At 47.0% G+C, this 25,096-nt stretch overlaps 1 protein-coding gene across 1 annotated transcript in view; it reads left to right on the top strand.

Annotated features, from left to right (window-relative positions):
• The first annotated feature begins 18,020 nt into the window (after positions 1-18,020).
• The window catches only part of Ippk (inositol-pentakisphosphate 2-kinase), a 45,371-nt gene continuing 38,295 nt past the window's right edge, over positions 18,021-25,096 (top strand). The window contains exon 1 of the mRNA XM_057787495.1: positions 18,021-18,226. Within this exon, the coding sequence (XP_057643478.1) occupies positions 18,146-18,226 (81 nt within the window). The 5' untranslated portion in view covers positions 18,021-18,145. The remainder of the gene's footprint in view (positions 18,227-25,096) is intronic.

Genomic DNA, 25,096 nt, shown 5'->3' on the forward strand with positions numbered 1-25,096 from the left:
CACACTTGGGAGTGGGGGCACAGACAGACGAGGAAAGGCTTAAGGTTTGCATTGAGTGTAAACGGGAAGTACTGAAAATTTTATCTAGTGTACTTTCCAATTGACAAAATACCCTTGTGAAAAACAGCTTAGGGGGAGAAATGAATTAGTGTACTCAATTACAGGGATAGTCTCTCACTGAGGGGAAGTCAGGAAGGCTAGTCATACCGTATCATAGTCATGAGCAGAGAGAATAAATGCACGCGTAATTTTGCTCCATTAGCTTCCTCCACTCTTTCACAGTCCGGGCCCAACCCTGGGAAATGGTGTGGCCCACAATAGGCTGGGCCTTCCCACACCAATGAACAGTCAAGACAATACCCGCCAACATGCCTACAGGCCAACCTGGTCTAGACAATCCCTCTTTAGATTTCCTTTCCATTTGATGGCATCAAGTTGACGAAACTAACTGTCAGAGTTCCCAGACTGTCAGACATGGGTTGGGGATGGGTTCCTGTGGCCCTGCAGAGCTATTAGCTACTTCGGGAGGAGTCCAGGAGCAGGGAGTCTTTGTTTTAAGTTGTATACCACTGGTGACTCTACCAGGCTTCAGTAGATAGTTCTGAACACCTCACAGAAACAACCCTGCTTAAACTAGTCACAGAAGAAACAGAGGTGGATGTGGGCAAAGGGTTTGGAGGAAGGAGAGGGAGTTGTCAGGGGCGGGAGGGATAGACATTAGAGAGATAAAAGCAATCAGAATGCCTTGTATACCTGTATGAGAATGCCAGGGAACAAATTTAATTAATAGAAGAAGAAAATAAGTTTTCTAAACCCCCCAATAAATTATACTGTGCTTGTATTATTTGTTTGTTAAGATAGGGTCTCGTGTAGCCCAGGTTGTTTCCAAAGTTGGTGCATATCAGAGGATAATCTTGAACTTCTGATCTTCACGCCTCCAAGTCCCAGGTGTTGGAGTGACAGGGGTGGGCCATATGCTCAGGTCAAATTTTCCCACTGTGGATGGCTGGCTGCATAGTGACACTTCCTTACTGCTCGAGTCTACAGCTTCCAGAAGAGCTTATTCTTTTTTTTTTTAATATTTATTTATTATGTATACAGTGCAGGCCAGAAGAGGGTACCAAGTCTCATTACAGATGGTTGTGAGCCACCATATGGTTGCTGGAAATTGAACTCAGGACCTTTGGAAGAGCAGGCAAAGTTCTTAACCACTGAGCCATCTATCCAGCCCCAGAAGAAGGGCTTATTCTTGTGTGGTGTATTCTACAGGTTTGGAAAATGCATAGTGACGTGTGTCAGCCACTACAGTGTCGTGCAGTACGCCCCCCACCCTTCTTGCTGGTCACAATCCTTGGCACTCACTGATCTCTGTACTGCCCCTGGAATTTTACCTTTCCCAGGTGTCTTATGGGGCTGGTTTCTGGACCTGATTCCTTTGAGCCTCATATCTTGGGACGTTCGATCCTTTTCACACTAGCTAACAGTTCTCTGTATGGATACTGAGATCCCTACTGAAGGACACTCTGGCCTTCATATTTGGGCTGTTATGGACAAAAGTGATACTAATATCTATACTCCAGTGTTTGTTGTTGTTGGTTTTTTTTTTTTGTTTGTTTGTTTTTTTGGTTTTTCGAGACAGGGTTTCTCTGTAGCTTTGGAACCTGTCCTGGAACTAGCTCTTGTAGACCAGGCTGGTCTTGAACTCACAGAGATCCACCTGCCTCTGCCTCCCGAGTGCTGTGATTAAAGGCGTGAGCCACCACTGCCTGGCTTTGTTGTTTTGTTTTGGTTTGGTTTTGGTTTTTCAAGGCATGGTTTCTCTGTTTAATAGCTTTGGCTGTCCTGGAACTCATTCTGTAGAACAGGCTAGCCTCAAACTCATAGATATCCACTTGCTTCTGCCTCCTGAGTGCTGGGACTAAAGGTGTGTGCCACCACGCCCAGCTGAGGATATGGAGTTTCAGCTCATTTTTATAAACCCCCAGAAGTTCAGTCATTAACCATATGGTAGGCTGACATTTGTTTATATTTGTAAGAAACTACTCTGCGACTTATGTTTAATGAGACTATGTTCTGGCATTCCCAGCAGCCCATGGTGGTGGTGGTGGTGGTGGTGGTAATTCTTTTTTCCTCTTCTCAGAGATATGCTGTGGTGTCCTGCTTTTGCTATGACTTGTAATTCTCTACTGGTATTTGATGACCGTCCTTTCATCTTACGCTAGTCGTTGGTGAAATGTCTCGTTAGGTCCTCGGCCTTTTTAAACTTGAGCTGCTGGTATTTTTATTGCTGGATTTTAAGAGTTCTTTGTGTATTTCAGACAGCAATCCTTGATCAGCTGTGTCCTTTACAAATATGTTCCCCCCACTCCTTGGTTTTTCTTGTTCTTTTGAAAGTGTCTCTTACAAAGCAAAATATTTAAACTCTAGCTTGCAATGATCTCTTTCATAGATTAAACTATTGATGCTTTATTTAAAAAGTTATTAGTAGCCGGGCGGTGGTGGCGCACGCCTTTAATCCCAGCACTCGGGAGGCAGAGGCAGGCGGATCTCTGTGAGTTCGAGACCAGCCTGGTCTACAAGAGCTAGTTCCAGGACAGGCTCCAAAACCACAGAGAAACTCTGTCTCGAAAAACAAAACAAAACAAAACAAAAACAACAACAACAAAAAAAAAGTTATTAGTGGGGCTGGAGAGATGGCTCAGTGGTTAAGAGCACGGGCTGCTCTTCCAGAGGTACTGAGTTCAATTCCCAGCAACCACATGGTGGCTCACAACCATCTGTAATGAGATCTGGTACCCTCTTCTGTCACGCAGACATGTGTGCAGGCAGAATACTGTATACATAGTAAATAAATAAATAAATCTTTGAAAAAAAAGTTTTTAGTGGGCTGTGTGTAGTGGTGCATGCCTTTGATCTTGGCAATCAGGAGGCAGAGGCAGAGGCAGGCAGATCTCTGTGGGTCTACATACGGAATTCCAGGTCAGGCAGGGCTACGTAGTAAGACCTTATTTCAAAACAAAGGTGCATGGGGATGGGGATGAGGTGGGGGTGAGGTGGGGTGAGTAGTCTGGGGGTTTGAGTGGGGTTGGCAGGGTGGAGTGGGGTAGGATGCAGTACAAATGTTATTGCTGGGCTAGTGAGAAGGCTTATCAGGTAAAGGTCTTTGTCTATCAAGTCTGATGACTTGAGTTCAGTCATCAGAACCTACATTGTAGGAGAGAACCAACCCCCACAAATGGGCTTCTGACCTCCACACATGGGCTGTAGTGTGTGCTTTTCTCTCCTACAAAGTAGAAAAGTAAATGTTAAAAAAAAGAAATGAGAATTTCTGAGATTTGTCCATTTCAACTGGGCAGGGTAGCTCACATTGGTAATCTCTGTAAGCAGGAGGCTGAGGCAGGAAGATTACTGTGACTTCCAGGCCAGTGTGGGCTACAGAGTGAGACAATACCTCAAGTCAAACCAAACAAACCAAAGGAACAAAGGGTCTGCCCCTCTCTCTGCTTACACTGCCCAGAGCTTCCTGCACCTCAGTTTAGTGTAAGGCCAACATTCTCACCATATTTGAGTCTGCTGTTTGCTGCCTCCCCAACTCAGGGTTTCTCTTTTTAACAGCTCTTGAAACCTGCTTTGTAGACCAGGCTGGCCTCGGACTCACAGAGATCCACCTGCTTTTGCCTCCCAAAGTGCTGGGATTAAAGGCGTGCTCCACCACCGCCTTGCAGTGTTACTTTAAGACTGGGCCTTGCCTTTTAGTATGATAAAATATCTGTTGTTATAATTCAGTCACTAGGTAAAAACAACTCCAGTGAGGAGGGCCTTTAGTGATGTGAAGGGTGGGGAAAGAGAGACATTCAGCAGTCCTGGAGTTGGCACCTGTCTTGTAGGGAGCCTGTGCCCCTAGGCTATGACGTTCCCTAGTGCTCCCCCTTTCTCTCTTTCTGTCTCTCATGGATTCTGGGGCATGATCTCAGGTTTCTCACACTGCTGCTGAGCCATTTTCCCAGTCCCTCATTAGTACTTTTTAAAAATATTTATTTATTTATTATGTATACAATATTCTGTCTGTGTGTATGCCTACAGGCCAGAAGAGGGCACCAGACCCCATTACAGATGGTTGTGAGCCACCATGTGGTTGCTGGGAATTGAACTCAGGACCTTTGGAAGAGCAGGCAGTGCTCTTAACCGCTGAGCCATCTCTCCAGAGCCTCATTCGTACTTTTTAGTCTTTTCCCACCAAAGATGGGTTGGAGTCAGCCCCTTTGCCTTCTCAGCGTTGTGAAGAAGCCCTCTGAGGTCAGGCCTCTGGAAGAACACAGCTTTCCTTTGCACAATGGCTCCTTCTCCTTCCCCTCCCAGTGACCAGAGGTGAGTTCCCAAGGAGGTTAAAAAAAAAATCACACAAGTGGAGCAGTCTCTGACCCCACCTCTGAGCTAGGACTTTCAGCTGTCCATACTGACAGCTGTTTGTCAACTACAGTTCAATGGATTTCCTGTTCAGTGCCATGGTTTAGGGGAAAATGTCTTCTGACAGGCTTCCTCTTTGGTTGACATGGTTCTCGGTGCTGGTTTCTTTCTACATCACTTGTCTGGATCTAAGAAGAGCTGTTAGCATTTAAGTGTGCTTACTGTTAGAACAGAGTGGCTCCTGCCTGTTGGTTTGGAAACCAGAATTCATCTTAGTGAGTGTGTATGTACAGGGTGTGTGTGTGTGAGTTGTGTGTGTGTGTGTGTGTATGTGTGCTAGTGCATCATGGTACATCTGTGGAGGTCAGAGGGACAAGTTCCAGTAAGACCTTGGCCTCTACTTTCTTTGTGACAGGGTCTCTTATTGTTTGGCGCTGCGTGAGCCCGGCTGACTCCACCTCCTACCTTCTATAGGAGCCCTAGAACTGTGGAAGGAGGCTTGCTTCAGGGCAGCTTTCTGTCAGTTCTGGGATCCAACTCAGGTCTCAACACTTGCATGGAAAGCAGGTCACCCACTGAGTCATCTCTCCGGCCTGCTTTGGTTGTCTTTGAAACAGAGTCTCACTAAATGGTTAAAAGTGACCTGACCCTGCGATCCTGCTTTAGCTCCTGATGCTAGGATTACAGGTATGAGGAGCCAACCGGCTACCTCACTTGCTGGCTCATTCTCTTTGTCCTTCTTTCCTTCCTCCTTCCTTTCTTTCTTTTTTGTGTGTGTTTTAAATATACAAATACAAGCCATGTATGTTTTCATGGCTGACCATTTGCTTTAGAAACCAACTGCTGTGCTCTTCTCTGGGGAAGACTGTTTCTCTTACTCACAGATTAGCTGCTGTGTTTGTTGTGTAGGGTTGAGGCCTTGTGCAAACTTCCTGGTTCCACATGGTAATGTCTATTGGTGTCATCTCCGTTCAGCTCATGTTTAGGCAGCCATGTTGCTGAGACTTCATGGGTGTAGATTCTGCCATTCCTAGAAGACAGTCTTAGAACAAAGTCACTGTTTCTCTGGCTCCCACAGTCTTTCTGTGTCGGGGGCCAGCCGCGACAAAATACTTTCTTCCAGAGTGGAGGGAATTTAGAAATACAGTTAAGAATACAAAAATGCAAACAGATATAATAAAACACAGAAACCATAGGGTAGTATCAGGAAGGAATTTCAGTGAGTACTGAAAATTCATCCATGTTTAATTTCCAACAGCTTAATATACCCCTGATTTCAAACGGGGTTATATTTAGGAAGTGGTTCCCTGTGTCAATGCATTCAAGTGTACTTCCCACTTTCTCTTCTATGAGGTTCAGTGTGGCTGGCTTTATGTTGAGGTCTTTGATCCATTTGGACTTGAGTTTTGTGCATGGTGATAGATATGGGTCTATTTTCATTTTTCTACATGTTGATATCCAGTTAAGCCAGCACCATTTGTTAAATATGCTTTCTTTTTTCCATTTGATACTTTTTGCTTTTTTATCAAAGATCAGGTGTTTGAAGATGTGTGGATTTATATCTGGGTCTTCTATTCGGTTCCATTCTTGGTTTTCTTTAAGTGATTTGCTGATATCTCCCATTTTTTTTTTGTTTTTTCCTCCATTTCTTTAAGGTAATTTCTCATTTTATCTTTAAGAATTTCAAGGGCTGGAGAGATGGCTCAGCGGTTAAGAGCATTGCCTGCTCTTCCAAAGGTCCTGAGTTCAATTCCCGGCAACCGCATGGTGGCTCACCACCATCTGGAATGAGGTCTGGTGCCCTCTTCTGGCCTGCAGACATACACACAGACAGAATATTGTATACATAATAAATAAAATAAATATTTAAAAAGAAGAATTTCAAGCATTCTCTTGAGGTTATTTTTTAGATCATTTTCTTCTGGTTCATCAATTTTTGGTTGTTCAGGTCTTGCTTTTGTAGGGTCTTTAGGTTTTACTGATATTGTGTTGCTCTTTGTGGTATAGCATATGATCTTACCTTTTCTACTCATCTTTTCCTTTAATAGATGTGGTTGGGGCTGTCTGAGATTCTGTGGAATAATCTTCTAGGTGTCAGTGAATCCAAAGCTCAAATGGTTGTTCCTCATGGTACAGTCAGTGTCACAGTTCTAGTTACCCTGTTGGTTATTCCTGTTCCTGGAGGTAGCTCAGTGCTCCTGTGCTTTGGTCTGCTCTCTTGGAGTTTGCTGTCTCAGGCCTACTTTGGCCTAGGCTGCTGGCTTTGATCTGTTTCTGTAAATCTTGGTCTGGATCTCCTCCTGTAGAAGTCCCTGGCTTGGAGTTGGACCTGTTGTGGTGGAGATAGTTGACTCTGGATCTGGTCGCTGGCTCAGTCCTGATCCGCCCGTGTCCTGGGACTGGGTTTGCTCCTGGCTTCTGCTCCTGGTGGAGCTTGTTCTCTGTGTTTTCGGTAACTGGTTCAGTCCCACTCTGGTTCCAGTGGAGGTTGCAGACTCTGAGTCAGGTTGTTGGCTCAATCCTGGTCTGCCAGTGTCTCAGGACTGGATTTGCTCCTGGCTTCTGCTCCCGGTAGAGCTCTCTCTGTCCTAGGAGTGTCTTTCATTTCTACTCCTGTGGAATTTGTTGCCCTAGGTGGAGTTCCTTGCCTCAGGGCAACTTTGGTTTAGGTTACTGGCTTTGACCTGTATCTGTAAATCCTGGTCTGGATTCCCTCCTTTGTGCAGGAGTTGGACCTGGAAAGGTTTCTGGTGCAGATCTACTGCCTCAGAGGTCCCAGGCTCTAGTGTGCCCGAAACTGCAGAGGACCTGCTTTCTTCCTCAGAGGTCTCAGACTCGTGCTCAGACCCTCAGGGGTTCTAGGTTCCTGCCTATTCCCTTTGATGTCCCAGACCAATGCCCTAACCCACAGAGGACCTGGCTCAGGCCTACTCTCTCTGAGGTCCTAGACTTGCGCCTGGCCCTGCCAAGATCTCTGATTCCTGCCTATTCCTTCGGAGGACCCAGGTTCATTCACGCCCAGGCTGATAGAGGTCCTGGCTCTGGCCTAGTTCCTGGGAGGTCCTAGACTCTCGCCCATACCCACCGGGGTATTGGCTTAGGTCTACTCCCTTGAAGGTCCCCATGTTATAATTTTTTTTTTTTTTGTTTTTGTTTTTCGAGACAGAGTTTCTCTGTGGCTTTGGAGCCTGTCCTGGAACTAGCTCTTGTAGACCAGGCTGGTCTCGAACTCACAGAGATTCACCTGCCTCTGCCTCCCAAGTGCTGGGATTAAAGGCGTGCGCCACCACCACCCGGCCCCATGTTATAATTTTTGATACAAATGGTTGTATGCATACATTTTCTTTTCTGTGTGTATGTGTGTGTGGTGGTGGTGGTGATGGTGGGGGTTAATGTATCTTGGGCTGACTTTGAATTCTCTGTGTAGCTAATAATGAGCTTGAACTTCTGCTATTTCCCCTCTTAGTTTTAAGTATCCTTCTATTGTTCGTAAGGGCTGCAGAGCCCTCAATGCCTAATAAGTTTTCAAAGGTCCACCTTTTAATCCAGTTACAGCGGCTACTAAATTTACACATGAGTTTGCAGGAAATAAACATTCCGTCTGTGGATTCTCTCCTCTGCTTCCATTTCTTCCCTTCTTGATAAGGTGTCTCCTGCAGCCCAGACTGGCCTCAGGGTTGCTGGGCAACTGAGAATGACCTTGAACTCCTGATCTGCCCACTTCCTTTCTCCAAAGTGCATTGCCACTGTGGGCCACCACACCCAACTTACAAAACTTTATTACAGGTGTGGTACATAGGGTTGTGGGTATAACTCGGAGGTAGAACATTTACCTTGTGTCTGTATGGCTCTGGATTAGATCCTCAACACTGTAAAATGAGAGGGGAGGAGGTTCAAGCCTGTGTTCTACGGAGGACTGAAGACAAAAGGAAAACTGGACTTCCTCTCTGATTCTAAATGTGTGCACAGGTGCACACGTACTCATGCACACCCAAAGTCACACACTCACTTTATTTCTGTCATGTGTTTAATTTAACCATAGCCTTTGGCATCTTTCAAGCTGGAATGCTTATCACTCACCGTGCTGGCTCGTTTTATGTCATTCTGACACAAACTAGAGCATCAGTCTGGAGGGAGCCTCACCTGAGAAATTGTCTCCATAAGAGGGAGGGGTAAACAAGTGTAAGCAGACTGCCTGTTTGTTTCCCAGCTGCCCAGATTCGAATATTGACACAGAAACTATATTAATTATAACACTGTTTGGCCTATTAGCTCAGGCTTTTTTATTAACTAACTCTTATATCTTAAATTAACCTATTCTATTAATCTGTGTATTGCCATGAGGCTCTGGCCTGCTGGTAAGGTCCTGGCATATCCTTTTCCTTTGACAACTACATGGCATCTCTGTGAGTCTGCCCCCCGCCCCCTTTCTCTGTTCGGATTTTTTGCCTGACTTTGCTCTGCTAAGCCATTGGTCCAAACAGCTTTATTCATCAACCAATAAAAGTAACATATATGCAGAAGGACACCCCACATCAAGCAAGCTTGTAGAACATTTTCTTAATTACTGATTGGTGTGGAGGGTCCAGCCTTCTTTGGCTGGGGCCATCCCTGGTGAGGTGGTCCTGAGTTCTATCAGGAAGCAGGCTGAGCAAAGCATGTGGTGCAAACCAGTAAACGACCTTCCTCCATGGCCTCTGTATCAGTTCCTGCCTCCAGGTTTCTCCCTGGTTTGAGTTCTTGTCCTGACTTCCTTTGATGATGCACTGAGATGTGGAATCGTAATCCAAATAATCAGTCCATTTCACCTCAAGTGTTCTTGGTCATGGTGTTTCATCACGGCAATAGTAACCCTGACTAAGACACTCACTTTTTTTTTTTGAGAGCTCTAAGGGTTTCCTGTCTGTATTGTAATCAGTGATTATGAAGCTCACTGTGGATTTGGAAGAATACCGCATGTCAATCCTTGCTCTGGGTCTCACACTCGGATGGATTAATGACTGACGCTGCACTGAAGTGCCCTAAACTGGGAGTCAAGTCCTTTTTCCAGCATCCCATTTCTGTCTGAATACACGTTTCATATCTCTGAACAATTGGGAATTTTATATGATGCATTTCCAGGTGTGGAAGTGATAAGTCTGTTGAGATAAGCATTATCAGCTTGTTAACATAGTTAAAACATGTTAGATGTATGCATATATGCACCACCTGTGTGCAAGGTACCCTCAGAGGCCAGAAGAGTGCATCAGATCCAGTAGAGCTAGAATTACAAGTGGTTGTGAGCCATCTGGTGGGGATCCTGGGAAGATAACCCAGGTCCTCTGCAAGAACAGGAAGTGGTCTTCACTCATCACTCCAGCCCCAGTTTCATCAGTTTTAGGATTTCCAAATGACCTCCAATGGTACCATTCTCCATCCTCAATCAGACCATGTGAAAGTGTGTTGTCTCTCTCTGCCATGTATGGTAAAAGGCTCTGTAGAAGATAGTTTTCATGGGCTGGGCTGTAGGTTGATGGTAGGAGCACTTGCCTATCATGAGTGAAGTTCTGGGTTCAATCTAGAGTACTGCAAGAAAACATATTTTTAATTTTGCCACCTTGATATATAAGAAAAGATATGTCACTATGTTTAAAGATTTTATCTGTATTTAATTTACTGATCTGTGTGAATATATTTGCGTTGTATGTATATGCATGTGCATGCCGAGGCCAGAAGTGCAGGTGTCTGGTGTCTCTTCTGACAGTCTCTGCCTTCCTCTAAGACAGACTCCTTGAACCCAGGCCTCACATTTTAGGTAGTGTGAAAGCCATTGAGCCCTGGTGGTCCTTCTGCCTCTTCCTTGCTCAGAACTGGGCATACAGGCATTTGCAGGGAACACCTAGCTTATTACCTGTGTGTTGGAATTCAAACTCTGACCCTCATGGTTATGAGCTCTTAACCCTGGAGGCATCTCTCTGGTCCCTACTTCATGATTTTAATTAACTCTGAAAAAAGTTATAAACAATGCATGCTTTGTTTTTGTAAACAAAAATTTTATTTTGGGATTGTTTTAGATTTACAAAAACATAGAGTAGGGCTGTCAAGATGACTCAGCTCAGCAGGTGAAGGCATTTGCTGCTAAGCCTGACACCTTGAATTCGATTCCCTGGAGCCCACATGGAGGAGAGAGAGAACAAACTCTTTTATTTATTTATTTATTTATTAAAGATTTCTGCCTCCTCCCCGGAGAACAAACTCTTATAGCCTATCCTCTGACTTGCACACACGTACTGTGGCATCTATGTACTCCCCTCCTCCAACAAGTAAAACATTGAAAGATGAATGGAAAGATAGTATGCAGTTCCTAAATACCTCTCACGGCTTCTCCAAAGTGAATGCACAAAACTACAGCCCACTTGCCAAAATGAATCGCAGCATTACTGTTAGCTGAACTCTAGATTTTCTTTCTTTTCCCTATCAGTGTGGTCTTCTTTCTTCTTCCATGCTTCTGGTTTTGCAGTGCTGGGAGCCAGCCCCAGGCCTGTCACATGTTGGCAGATGTCTGCCACTCACTTGTGTCCTCCGCTCTCTTGGCTTTTCAGCATCACCGGGAAGATCTCAACTCCCTTCGTCACATTGCTTCTCGTCTCCTTTCCCTTTCCCCTGCCATCTCTCTCTAGTGTAAACAAGGAAAGCCCTGCTAAGCAGTGCTGGGGACAGAAGCACGACCTGGAAGGGTGAAGCGAATCCACTTTGCTACCTGTGTTGCGATCCTCAGCGTATCCTACCATATATGGTCAGCATATACTGCTGCAACAAAGCCCCACGGGCTTGTCGGCTTAACCAGGTGTTTCTCATAGCTCTGGTCCCGTAGTCAGGGTGTTGACATGGCCAGGCTCTGAGGAGCTGCTGCCTTCTGCTGTGCCCTTACATGCCAGAGAGATGTCAGAATGATGAGTGTTCTCTTAAGGACACTTAATCTCACCCTCGGGCTCTGCCCTCATGACTTCCACAGGACCCCTCTCCAAATACCATCAAATACCAGTAAAGTTAGGGCTCCAACATATGACTCTTGGGGGTGCACAGCAGTCTATACTGCTGCCATCTGATGATAGACACTTGACTTAGGCATCACTGTGAGAGGTGGCCCAACCCATCCTGACCTGCTCTGCTATTAATTTGAACTCAGTAGGTTTGTCTTCTGTGAGGGAAAAGAACTCGGCTGTCTCATTTCTCTCTTAAGGAAGGCTCTCACTGTGTAGCTGAGGCTGGCCTTGAACTCGGAATCCTCCTGCCTCCACTTCTCAAAAGCAGGGACTACGGGTCATACCACTGCGGTCATCCACTAGAAAACTCTAAGTTATTTGGTGAATGCTTTACCTATTCTTGCAGCTCCATAGCTGTTTCCCCTTTGCTCTCGTCACCTCCTGTGCCTTTGTCACCTCTAGCTGTTCATTGCGTCACTGAGTGCTTCTCTCTCCGCTCCTTTCAGTGCAAGCTCCCAGAGTGAGCTTCAAGAGATGAACTGGAACTGACTCCTGAACCAGATGCGGGGGCGGGGGGGGGTTGTTTTTATTCTCAAGGAATGATTTCTCCACGATTCTGGTCAGTATCAGAAGACGAGACTTGAGAGTGGGAGTGGGGTTCATTTAAGTCAGACGACACAAACTGCGTAGAGGAAGGTACATTCCTCACCAAAAACTGTTGGCGTTGCAGTGAGAGGGAGGTATGGGGCCAGGCCGTGGGAACAAGTTAGACTCCCTGTCTTTGCTGACTTGTTGCTCTCCAGCTTGCCTCCCACTTCTTGCCACTCTATCAGACAGGACCGGTCTCCTCTGCAATGACCTCTCCTACCTGGCCAAATTTCTTTCCATGAGTCTTCCCCAGGCCAGTGATGCATCAAGGCGAGGAGGAGGGTTTGTGTGGTTTCTCCCGACACCGGCTATGGAGACATAGAAGCAATCACAGCGAAAACGTAATCTGCTTTTTATCACAAGCATACGCTGCAATTTGTAAATCATATCCGTCATGATACTCTCTGGAAGAAAAAAATCAAGACACACAGTTTTCTCAGAGTTGTGAAGTCTCCTTCAGGAAGTGTCTCAGTGCAGCGCACGGAAATACTGCTTCTGACTGCACACTGTGATCTTTTTACGAGGAGCTGGGAGCTCAGTCATGTGTAGGGTCCCCAGTCTTCTAGGGTATGGACAACCTAGATTCTGTGAACTGTTTTCTCACTGCCCTGTGCCTGTCTCTTTGGAGTGGCTCTTTCTACTTCCATTTCTCAACTCTCCTAAACAACCTCCCACCGCCTTCCCTGGGGTGGGGCTGGGGGTCCCAGTATTCTGGAAGAAGAAGCTGGAAGTCGCCTGGTTTTCCTGACTCACTGGCCTCTTTTCACTGCTGTCCACCTGAGCCTGGCCAGAGGCACAGAGGTGCCTGGATCAGCCATTCTCAGGAGTTTTCCTTTTATGAACCAATGTTGTGGAACACAGCCCTCCTGGTATAGCACGGGTATTCACACTGGGTGTTCACACTGGGTATTCGCACCTTAATCAGAACAATTTGGCCACCTGCACAAGACAGTAACAAGACTGGGCTCGCTGACATTCACACCCAGGAGTAGGGTATGGAGGAGGGTCATTAGACCCCCACTTCTGATCTCTCCTGCAAACTGCACTCCCAGCTCTAACACAGTCGAGGGAGTATATGGGACAGAAGGTTAGTGGGGGCAGACTCCATTTGTGTGGCTTTCAGGAGGTCGTTAGCCATGCCAAGCTGGGACTTCCCAGTGGTGCATCTGTTTGGGAATTACCTATGCTCCCCTAAGTCCAGTAAAGTCACTGGACTACCCAGGAGCTCAGTAGGTCTCGCACACACTAATTTCCTTGGTCTGATGCCAAGGAGGAGTGGGGCTATGCCACCTCCTTTGGTTCATGTTAGGAATTTTCCTAACGCAAGATCTCTGCCAACACAAAAATCCCAATCAAGTCAAATTAAAAAATATCCAGGTTTAATGGGATTCCTGCGCTCTCTGGTGGCCCTGAGGGGGAATCGGGAAGCTGCTAATGTGACCATGTAGGGTGGGGTGGGGGTGGGAGGAAAGAGACCATGAGGGAACTTTCTGGGGAAGCAGTTTAATATTTTTTTATATATATATTTATTTATTTATTCTGTCTGTGTGTGTGTCTGAAGGCCAGAAGAGGGCTCCAGACCTCTTTACAGATGGTTGTGAGCCACCATGTGGTTGCTGGGAATTGAACTCAGGACCTTTGGAAGAGTAGGCAATGCTCTTAACCACTGAGCCATCTCTCCAGCCCCGGGAAGCAGTTTAAATGGACTGGGGGAGTGGTCAAGATTTTGGCGGACTGTCTTGACCCTACTCCTGGGAGGGGTCAAGGCTTGGTGGGCACTGGGACAGGGCCTCCAAAGATGGAGGCCAGAGACCGGGACTTACAGTCCATTGCTGCTGTCCTATCTGCAATGAATGGACATTATTCTTGTCTTCCTCAGAAAAACTAAAACAGCACTTGGTACCCAGACAGAGAAAGGACAAAACAAAGGATGAGTTTTGGAGGAGCAGCTGCAGGGGCTTTGCTGTAGGGTGATACAACATGCAACCGAAGCTAAGCTGTCTGAGGGTGGCACAGTGCCCAGGGGCAAGTCCTGCAGTGGCTCCCTCCATGAGGGAGGGGTAGAATAGCATGTGTCCTTGGTGAAGGTTGCATTTGCGTTGTTCCTGCTGTGGGTGATAAGACATGCAACGGAGGTTGAGTTGTCTGCCCAGAGGGAAAGCAAGCATGGAAAATCCATGAGGCAAATCCTGGCGGTGCCATCTTCCTGAATGTGTTATGGCATGGCATTCATTCTTGACGTGGTCCAGCAGGGGTGTGTAGGGAGATCTCAGAAGTGACTGGGGAAGGGAAAACATTGTGGATCTTGAAAGTGGCATGCATAGGGGGTTTTACAAGAGAACCATGGGGAAGCTGCATTGCCTTGCTATGGGTGATAAGTCACGCAACTGTTTGCCCAGGAAACTTCTCTGCTTGAAGAACTAACAGCGACAAGAAAGACATCATCACCACATTAGCTTCCCATCTGGTAGGTAAACAGTGACAGAGAGGATGGTTTACCATTTTTTACAGCTGGGGAAGGTAAGGAGAAGAGACTGTAAACCAAACCTTTTGAAACCCAAAAGTTGTAGCCCAATGGGAAGAACTGAATAGAGATATGAATGGGGAGATGTGGTGGTGAGGATACCCAGGGGACTGGGCAGGACACAGGTGGTTTGTGGTGCCCAGTTCACCAGATCAGATAGGAGCATGTTTGCCAGAGAGCTTAAGGAAGGTAATTCAGCAGGGGCCTTAGGACTGGTATAGCCCCATAATGGGTCATGATCTTTATGAGGTAGGAGGGCCTCCGGCAGATCTAAATGATTTATACTGGCATATAAACTGCGATCACAGAATAGAACCAATCCAGAGGGAGTAAGAAAAAAGAAAAGAAAAAAAGAAAAAGAAAAAGCAGACACAGGAAGCAAGTGTGAGAAGGTTTGTGTTGAGATGAAGTTTCTAGGGCAAAAAGAGACAGCTAAACTCAGTGCTCATAGTCTCTGAAGGCTTTTAGGTCTGAGCAATGGTTCACAAAGGGGTAAAGGGAAGAGTAACCGAGAGCAGAGCAAATGAAAATGATTAAGCTTGACCCAGCAGGGACAATCAGCCCCTAAGAGTGTGCTATGTACATTCTTTCCTGCCACAAAGTGCTGTGTGGGTGGAGACTGCCCAGCCAGGCTCTTTCAACAGCCAGGTGTGGATAATGGAGAGGCAGCCCCCCCCCCCCGGGGATTGGTTGGCCCGGCAGGTGAGGCATAGCCCCACTCCTCCTTGGCATCAGACCAAGGAAATTAGTGTGTGCGAGGCCCACCGAGCTCCTGGGTAGTACCCCTTGGTAGCACCCCAAGGTGAAGAAATGGGATGGCTCTTGTAATTGGTAATTACAGGAGTATATTACCAAGTCTGTTTTGTTCTATTTATTTATTTATTTTTGAGACAGGGTTTCTCTGTGTAGCTTTGGCTTTTCTGGAACTCACTCTGTAGACCAGGCTGGCTTTGAACTCACAGAGATCCACCTCCTGCCTCTTGAGTGCTGGGATTAAAGGGGTGCACCATCACTGCCCGGTTTCAAGTCTGATTTTGGTGGTGCTAGAGGCTATGCATGCTAGACTAGGATTCTACTGACCGAGCTACATCCTGAGCCCCTAATTCTTTTTTAAGACAGTTGGCACTTTCTTGGTGGGTCTTCAGAGATCTGACCATATGTAAAAGGACTTTACTACATAATTCTAGCCTCTGAATACCCCACAGATTCAGCAAAGCATCTGAAGTGCAGGCAAGTGCACTTAAGGACCCAGAGTGGGAATTTACCCTGCACAAAGTGCAAGGACCATATACAACTGTGAAGTTCTGAGTTTTATGGTTGGATGACATGCAGATGGTACCCAGTAAAGTGATTAAGAAAATCCTCCAACTCCTGTACCTGTAAACATTTCCGAAGTAAGGTCAGCCAGCATGGAGGGAGAAGAACACTTCCAGAAGCTGGAAGGTCACTGAATGAAAATCTCAGTGTCAGGGGTGGGCTGTTTCCCTTTGTCAGCCAGGTGGTCCCTGACACCCCAGAACAATGCAGGCTATTGCCGTGGCTGTTGGCTGCACATTGGAACTAGATGGTACAGTGCTGTTGCTGAGGATCCCACATGTTAATTGCAGGCCACATGTAATTCGAATGGGTTGAGCTGAAAGCTCCCTTCTTGCAGACATGTTTGGAAGTGTTGGGTGTTGTGTAAGCTGCTAGGGGGAGAACTGTCACAAATGGTCCTGCTCCTTTACCTGCGTGCCAGGCAGATGTGCCCCTGGTACAACTAACTTTCCGATTGTCTTCTGCTCTGCAGAAAGGGACTCATAAAAGCCTTTACCCGGGAGGTCATAGGACCCTAGTATGGAAACTACTTCTGTAGTTAAATGGCTATGTGCCTGTCAGATTGTCTGCTAAACATCTATGTTTATACCTGTAGATGACTGAGTTGTCAGTGTTAGTGGTACAGAGGATCTTTTTATTTATTCATTCATTTATTTAAGTGAGTAAAAGTTACTGAGAAGACCCATCAAGCTGCAGAAAGTTAGGTGGCTGTTGCTACGTTACAGTGGTCCAGTGCTCAGCCACAGTGGAAGCCAATAACCAAGCATCTGTCACCTCCGCCAATGCTCAGAGAATACAGCCGCAGGAGAGGGGTGGAAAGAAAGACTGAGAAGACTGGAGTGTTGTGTACCCTTCTTCAGTGCAAAACATGGCCTTTAGGTCTGGAGAGATGGCTCAGTGGTTAAGAGCACTGGCTGCTCTTCCAGAGGTCCTGAGTTCAATTCCCAGCAACCACATGGTGGCTCTCAACCATCTGTAAAGAGGTCTGGCACCCTCTTCTGGCATGCAGACATACATGGAGGCAGAATGTTGTATACATAATAAAATCTTTTTTTTTTTTTTAAAAAATAAACATGGCCTTTACCACCTTAAAACAGCGTCCTCAACTGCACAGGCTTTCAGGAGTATCTACAGGAGAAATCACTTAGTTTTAGGAAGAGTAATAAATTTATGCCAGGATGGGACTTTTCTGCGATGCAGCTGTTTTGAGGTCATCCACACTAAAAGTTACTCTTCACCAATGCTTCTCTAAGCATGCCCTGTAAATTCATTGGTTCACCAAGGGTACGTTCACTTCCGTGGTCTGTTGTTGGTGCCGTTTAGAGTAAACAGTTATTTGCCCTTTATCCCTTGGAAAAGTTAACGCACCAGCCATATATCTGCATTAAGCTTGATTTTCTTCACACACACCAGTCAACGCAATATTCAGTACTACTAACCAAATGTGAAATTATGTTTGAGATAGGGTCTCGCTATGTAACCCTAGTTGGTCTCGAACTCAAAGAGATCCTTTTGCCACCACATCCTGAAAGCTGAGATTAGAGGCGAGCACCACCACGCCCAGTCCTAAATCATTTTAAAGAGCATTAACAAAGTCTTCATATAATTCTCAAGACAGCGTCATTCTTCCTCGCATCAAAGGATAGGCCGTTGTTCTCTGCGATGGAGTCTATTGGTCCATCTGCATTTCTGCATGTCCCGGGGCAAAAGCGTCACCGTGAGGTTCCCTCTCCTCGCCACGTTTCCCGGCGTGAGCTGCGGCCACCACCTAACGGCTCTTTCTGCATGAGGGAGAGCCAGTGAGGGTGCAGTTAATCCCATCCCATTCTACAGACGTGACAGCGAAGGCTCCGAGTCGCCCAGGGAAGATGCAGCCGTGGCCACAGGACCACGCGATGCTCAGTGCATCGGGTCCGGGGCGGGCGACAGGCAGCCGCCGGCCTCAACGTCCGGAACCTGATCCGGAAACCTCCTTTCCGGTTCCCAAGCCTGCGTTTTCGGAAGTGAGTCACTCTGCCAGTACATAACATGGCCTCCAGCTCGTCGACCGCCCCGAACGTCGACGGCGAGGTGGGCGGGACCCGGAAGTTACCCGGCCGGAGAATGGCGGCCTCTGGGGGCGTGGCTTCCGGCGCTCCTTGCTTGTTAGTAGCGGCGGCTGAGAGCGCAGGCGGCAGCTGACAGGCGCTTTTCTTCAGACGGCTGCGGCTGGAGCCCAGCGAAGCGGGCGGCCTCCAGCTCGCGTCCCCGTGTCCCGGCCCGCGAAGTTCCAGGGCGCCGGGGCATGGAAGAGGGGAAGATGGACGAGAATGAATGGGGTTACCACGGCGAAGGCAACAAGAGCCTTGTGGTGGCCCACGCGCAGGTGAGCGACTGGCGGGCAGCGCGGCTCCGGGCCTCCCCGACGGCTGCGGCAGCCCTGTGCCCAGTACCTTCCAGTTTGAGTCGTGACTCCTCCTCCAGCTTCCGCTCAGGTGGCTCCCTGTACCCCCCAATATCCCCAGCTTCCTTACTCATCCCCGGCACCCCTGTGTCCATTGGCCCCCTTTCCTCCTAGTGCCCCTTCTCGGTTCCCCGTCCCCTCAAGACTCTTTCCCGCACCCCGTGGGTGCCGCGTGGCCCCACGCTGTGCCCCCTCCGCTGGGATGCTCATCTTACTGCCAGGCCAGGGTGGGCCAGAGGCTGAGCCCGGATCAGGACTTGGGCAGCACTGATGAAAAGTACCGAGTGCTGTCACTCTCAAGAGCGTGGAGTTCAGCCTGGCAGACCACGGAGCTGCTGGTAGGAACGGACGCTACCGCAGGTTCGCATCCACATCCTAAACTTGAGCCGGTTTCTTCTTCGTTCAACTTGAAAGGGAGTTTCCGAAGATGGAGTGATTTCCAAGGAGGCGGCGAAGTTAGGAAGAGAAGCGGATGGATTTGTGTGCAGCCCCCGGTTCTCTGACATCTCGCTGTCTGATACAACCTAGCAGGAATGTGTGGGCTGGGGGAGTGGAAGGCAGGAGGTGTCATGTGAGAAGGCTAATAGCGCAGGGAGCTGGGGTGATTCCCAGTGCTACCACTGGCGGAGGAGCCGTAGGCCGCATTCGGAAAGCGCTAGGAATAGCATGCGTTTTGTTTGCCTGAAGTTAAGATTGTACCCACCTGTACTGAGTGTTGAACCCCTCTAGAGCTTGTGCCTTGAGTCCTAGCTGCCATCTCTGCCCTCCTGGTGGATTTGTTTAGACTGTGGACCAAGGAGGAGAAAGCTTGGAAGGCAGGTTTTTCAGGGCCTTTTGTGACCGAGGAGAACGGCCGGTTTTAAGCTAGAAGGAGAGGCTCTCCGCTCCTGTCGGTACTGGGTATGGCATGTCTGTGGTCCTCCTTCGCCTTTGAGAACAGGTGAACTTTGCTTCTCTACTCAGCCTCCCAGGACTGCCTCATCCAGTCCAAGAGAGAGGGAGACTTTTTACCAACTCTCTCCAGTCACGGTCACATTTTCCGAGCTAGTATCAACCCCTGTGTTGAAAAGCTCTTATAAAGCTCCCTGTCAGTCCTGTCTCCACTGTAGTACGTGTTCGCAGCTCTCCTTAGCTGGATCCGGCAGGAGCTGGATGGGGACATCTGCCCTGGCACTGGCCAGCAGCACTGAAGGAAAATGTGCTGTTCTGCCATGTGCACACAGGGAACGAGAAGGAGCCTTTTGTGATGTACAGGTCTTGGGGTCTTGGTGGAGGAGCTCAGTGAGGGCCGCAGGAGTTTATAGGGCATGCTTGGGTAGGCTGGAAGGTGAGGAGCCAGGCTGTCAGCAGCTTGGTCACTGTCCTGCCTGCAGCCACAGGTGTGGGCCCTGAGGGGGCTCTTGGGCAGGAACGTGCTGTGTCTTAGCACAGGTCTTCCACACTGCCGCCTGAGGGCATGACCCTTGTGCTACCAGCCAGTCCAGTCAGTGAAGCCTGTGGCCTCCCTGAAGGCCACCTTACTCAACTCCCCTAACTCTCCTAAGGCTGCCTTTACCTTCCTCTTGGTTTTGGCTTAGAATCTGTGAGGTTACTTTACATTTCGTTTGTCATCAGTCTCTTAGTTGTCCAGGGCATCTAGCCTCTGGGCCATGTTGACCACGAGGTGCAGGGGAAACGATGCCCACTCCTATGGCTATGCCGCACTGTCTTTTTCCTTTCTTATTGACAGCAGTAATGTGAAAGACTCGTTAATTAGTCTGCCCAGAAAGAACACTTAGCAAAACTTGCAGAGAACTGCGCATTGCATGTTTGTCTCGTTTAAAAACCTCTCAGAGACTGTGGAGAGCCTCAGACCGTTTTTATAACTGTGCAGTGTCTGGGCCCTCTAGGTGCGGACATCAAGCTTTAGGGCCATTTCATTTTCTCTCTCAGCCTTGTGGGTTTAAATTTTCTAGTTATAGATTGCAATATGAACAGTTTAGATGGTTATTTTATAGTGGTTGGATTAGGTTAAGTAGGCTGATTTCCCCATTTAATGTGGGGAAATATTATTGTTAACTAGAAAAAGGAAATTACAGTGTTACACGTGACTAGAAAAAATACATCAAGAATATTACAAATAGTTATCTGTTTACAGTAGTATCATTTGATTGCTTGAGAATGGGTCTTGCTATGTTACCCTGGCTGACCTCAAACTCCTTGGCGCAAGCCATCTTTCTTATCCTCCTGAGTAGCTGGGATTACAGGCTGCCAGGCCTGGCTCCTCTTTTTGTTTTAAAAAATATTTCTGCACTGTGAAAGCCAGAGGTAGGGAGATCTCTGTGAGTCTGGGATAAGCCTGGTCTATCTAGCCAGTTCCAGGCCAGTCAGAGTTACATAGTGAGATTCTGTTTCAAAAAATGAAGAATCTAAAACTTTTTACATTAACTATATACTCGTTAACTATATATTATAATTAGGAAAAAGGAGCTATGGGCATCGTTTAGTGTTAGAATGTGTACTTTGCATGCTTGAGGCCCTGAGTTCAGTTCCCAGCATCACAGCTATCCCAGGGTTGAAAAGGACACAGGTGTGAACCATAGTGTAGGTCACAGAGTGAAAGGACACAGGTGTGAACCATAGTGTAGGTCACAGAGTGAAAGGACACAGGTGTGAACCATAGTGTAGGTCACAGTGAAAGAACGTACCACACTTTGGTGAGACCCTGAGGAGCCCAAGAGAGCTATGGAAACAGATTCCTAAGGGGTGGCAACCCCAGCAACATGTGGAAAGGACAAACAAGTTTTTTAAAGTTTGTAGTTTTGGACCTAATTTCTGTTCTCATGTGCTTGATAAGGAGAAAATTGGAAGTGAAATTGATATTGTTCACAAAGATGTATATCACAGGGTTATTAATGATAGCTTAGGTCGACCATCTCTTTAGTGCTGGAGAATTATCCTCCTTTGCAGAGATGCTGAAGCACAGAGCTGATATTTTGTTTTCCAACCATGTGGCATATACCCAGACCTTGGGCCTGTCTTCAATATTCATCTAGAACTAGTTGAAAGAGTTTGAACTTGCCACTGACATCTCTCAAAGAAAGACAAGTTCTCCACTTGAGATGCTCAGTGGTGGTCCTTCAGATTGGTGCTGTTGAAATGCTTCTTTCTTGGTGGTTTGGTCTGGTCACATCCTGTCTCATTGTGTGTTCACTATTCTTTAATCTGGTGTTGCTAGGTCAGAATTTATTTCCATATTCCCTGGGTGATGTTTTGCCTTGTGTTGCCTTGCTAGTGTAAGGATGTGTTTGTCTTTCTACATTTACATTTTCAGAGGTGACCTTTCTCCCTCCCCGACTCCTTCCTGCCTGGTCAAAATTCAGTCAGAGTTCAGCTCTCAGTACCTTTCTCTGTCTTCAGAGAGCAGTGGCACAGGAGGCTTTTGTGTGTTTAGAGACCAAGGCTGTTCTTTGCTGGCCCACTGTCGTCATCACACAGTCTGGGTTGGTGGTTCAAGGGGCTCTGATATTTGCTTGTATTTCTCTGACACCACCTGTGGGTTCTGTGAACCTTGACTCTTTTCCACACACTGTTGGGGTCACTACCCGTTAGGAGTCACTGAGCTGGCCTGGCCTGTCTCCATAGTTCCCCTTGGGCTCTCAGGATGATATCAATGTGTAGTAGAGCACATTCTTTCATTTTGTGACCTCCCCGATGGGTCACATCTGGGTTCTCTTCATCCCGGTGGATAGATGGCTGGGAGGCTGAGCTAGAACTACCATAGGGTAGGAAGGAGGTTGTACACAGTGCCAGCGCCTACTGCTGCTGATGTCATGGCTGTATCCTTTCTTGCTCTGCCTTGTTTTCTTTGAGGCTGAGGGGTGCTGTTGTGAAAGCCTCACCCTCCTGCTTAGCAGGTCCTGGGGATGTGTGTTTGGTTGTGTCATAGAGCTCAGTCGGTTGGCACCTCTTGCCTCCGTTAACTAGCAGATCATGGATGGTTTTCTTTTTTTCTTTTTTTGAGACAGGGTTTCTCTGTAGCTTTGGAGCCTGTCCTGGAACTAGCTCTTGTAGACCAGGCTGGTCTCGAACTCACAGAGATCCACCTGCCTCTGCCTCCCGAGTGCTGGGATTAAAGGCGTGTGCCACCACCGCCCGGCTTTTTTTTTTTAATTTATTTATTCATTATGTGTACAATATTCTGTCTGTGTGTATGCCTGCTGGCCAGAAGAGGGCACCAGACCTCATTACAGATGGTTGTGAGCCACTATGTGGTTGCTGGGAATTGAACTCAGGACCTTTGGAAGAGCAGGCAATGCTCTTAACCACTGAGCCATCTCTTCAGCCCCCCCCCTTTTTTTTGATTTTCGAGGCAATTGGGGAAGATTTTAAGGAACTATATATCATAATACTTCTTAATCTCCTTTAAGAAGAAACACAAGTTTTGTTTGCATGTCTTTTTTTTTTTTAAGATTTGTTTATTATGTATACAACATTCCTTCCATGTATGCTTGCAGGCCAGAAGAGGGCACCAGATCTCATTATAGATGGCTGTGAGCCACCATGTGGTTGCTGGGAATTGAACTCAGGACCTCTGGAAGAGCAGCCAGTGCTCTTAACCTCTGAGCCATCTCTCCAGCCCCATGGATGGTTTTCTTATAGGTTGAGAGTCCGTGAGAAAGTTGGTTTCAGGAGACACAACCGTATATTTGTGACATAAGGTGACTCCCACCTGGAAGTGAAGTCATCCTCACAGTTGGAGGGCTGGGGCAGAATGCTGTTTCCTAAGGGGTGATACTCTTTTGTATCCCTTCCCATGACAGTGATCGGAGATTCCTGGGGTCTTTCATGGGCCCTTTCTTGGGTTATCTCCTCACCACCTTGTCAAAGGATAGTGGCCCCTGGGACATTTGACTTAGACCCCCATTATGGTTTGGATCTTACTGATCCCCAAAGGCTGTGTTGAAGTCTTGGTCCCTAACTGACAGTGCTGTTGAAGCCTTTAGAGGCAAGGCCTGGTTGAAGGAAGCTAGGTCATTGGATTATAGCTTTGAAGAGGGAGGGTACTGGGGCTCCAGCCTTTTCAAATTCTTGCTTACTCTTCTGACTGAAATTAGAGAATAGCTTTCCTTCGCCATGCGCTTCCATCATATTCTGCCTTGCCACAGGCTCAAAGTAGTGAGGTAAACAGCCAAGGATGGAAACCTCTGAAGCCATGAACCAAAGCAAACCTTTATTTTATTTTATTTTTTATTTGTATGTTGTTTTATTATTATTATTTATCATTACTATTATAATTTTATTATTATTTCTTTTTTTTTCTCTTTATTTTTATTTGTATGCTGTCTTGCCTGCGTGCATGTCTGTTCACCATGTGTGTGCAATGCCAACAGAGGCCAGAAGAGGGACCTTGTGGGTGCTGGGAACCTAACCTAGGTCCTTTGAGAGAACAGCCAGTGCTCTTAGCTGGAGAGCTATCTCTCCAGCTCCATCTTTCCTCCTTTAAGCTTTTTTTCCCAAATGCTTTGTCATGTGCTATAAAGCTAGTGGTGGTACATGCCTTTAGTCCCTCTAATCAGAAGCTTCTTTCCCAACTACCGGTTTCTAAATACCTGGCAGCTGCTTCCAAAACTTGGAGGCTTAATATTACTTATAAATGTTCGACCTATAGCTCAGACTTGTTACTAGCTAACCCTTACATTTTAAGTTAATCCATATCCCTTACTTACACTCTGCCATGTGGAAATACCTTTACTAGCACAGCACCTTCATCTCTTGCTCCTTCTGCATCTGGCTGCTGACTCCTGACTCTGCCCTTCTCCTTCCCGCCATCCTTTGTTTGGTTGCCCTGCTTGTACTTCCTGCCTGAGTGCTGGCCAATCAGCATTTTATTATACCAATTCAAGTGACAAATCTTTATATTGTACAAGAGGATCATTCAACAGCAGTCCCAGCACTCCAGGCAGAGGCAGGCAGATCTCTCTGAGTTCAAGGCCAACCTTGCCTACAGAGCAAGTTCCAGGACAGGCAGAGCTATGCTGAGAAACCCTGTTTCAAAAAAAGACAAAGAAAAAAAAAAAAGCTAGCATTCCTTTGAGTTTCATGTTGGAAGGTTCTGTGTAGCCTTTTGTTTCTATTGTTCGGTGGTTGATTCTTTTGCCTCCCAGAAAAATACAGAGTAATAGAAGAAAATGGTCATCACCCCAGAGCGCCCCACTTAGAATGTAATTTCTGAACACTTTGATGTTCTTGCTTCCAGTCCTTTTCTAGTTACATATCTTTGTTGGTGGCAGGAAATCTCTGGGCTGTATTTTCGTCTCCTTTGGCCACCTCTTTTACTTTGTTTTTCTCAGTGGGTGCTGTTTTGGGGCTGATTTTTCACTTGTTTTGTGTTGTCACTGGACACTCCCTGGTGGCCTCTACTCTTCACTCTCCCTTGGTTGGCTCTGGTGAGCTGAATGTGTCTGAGTGCTGATACTGACATTGACCTGTAAAGCTGATGACAGGTCTCCTGAAGAGGAGTTGTTGGGTTTCTGGTGACAGTTTCCTTGAAATGGATCCATCACTGGATTGAGATTTTTCTTTGCTGGTAATGGTTTGAGCCAGCTGATGGGAAGGAAGAGAAACTTCCTGTAGTTGATAGAGAGGTTGAGCTGCTGTACATGGATGTGATGGCCAAGGACACCTGTGGAGGGATGGCTTAGTAATGGAGAACCAGTGGGCCACTATGGGCTTTGCTGCCTAGGCCCCTTAGTTGACAACTCAGCAGCCATATGGAGCTGGACAACTGGAAATGTGATGTGCTGGATTCAG

This window comes from Chionomys nivalis, chromosome 13, assembly GCF_950005125.1.
Source record: "Chionomys nivalis chromosome 13, mChiNiv1.1, whole genome shotgun sequence".
Lineage (NCBI taxonomy): Eukaryota > Metazoa > Chordata > Mammalia > Rodentia > Cricetidae > Chionomys > Chionomys nivalis.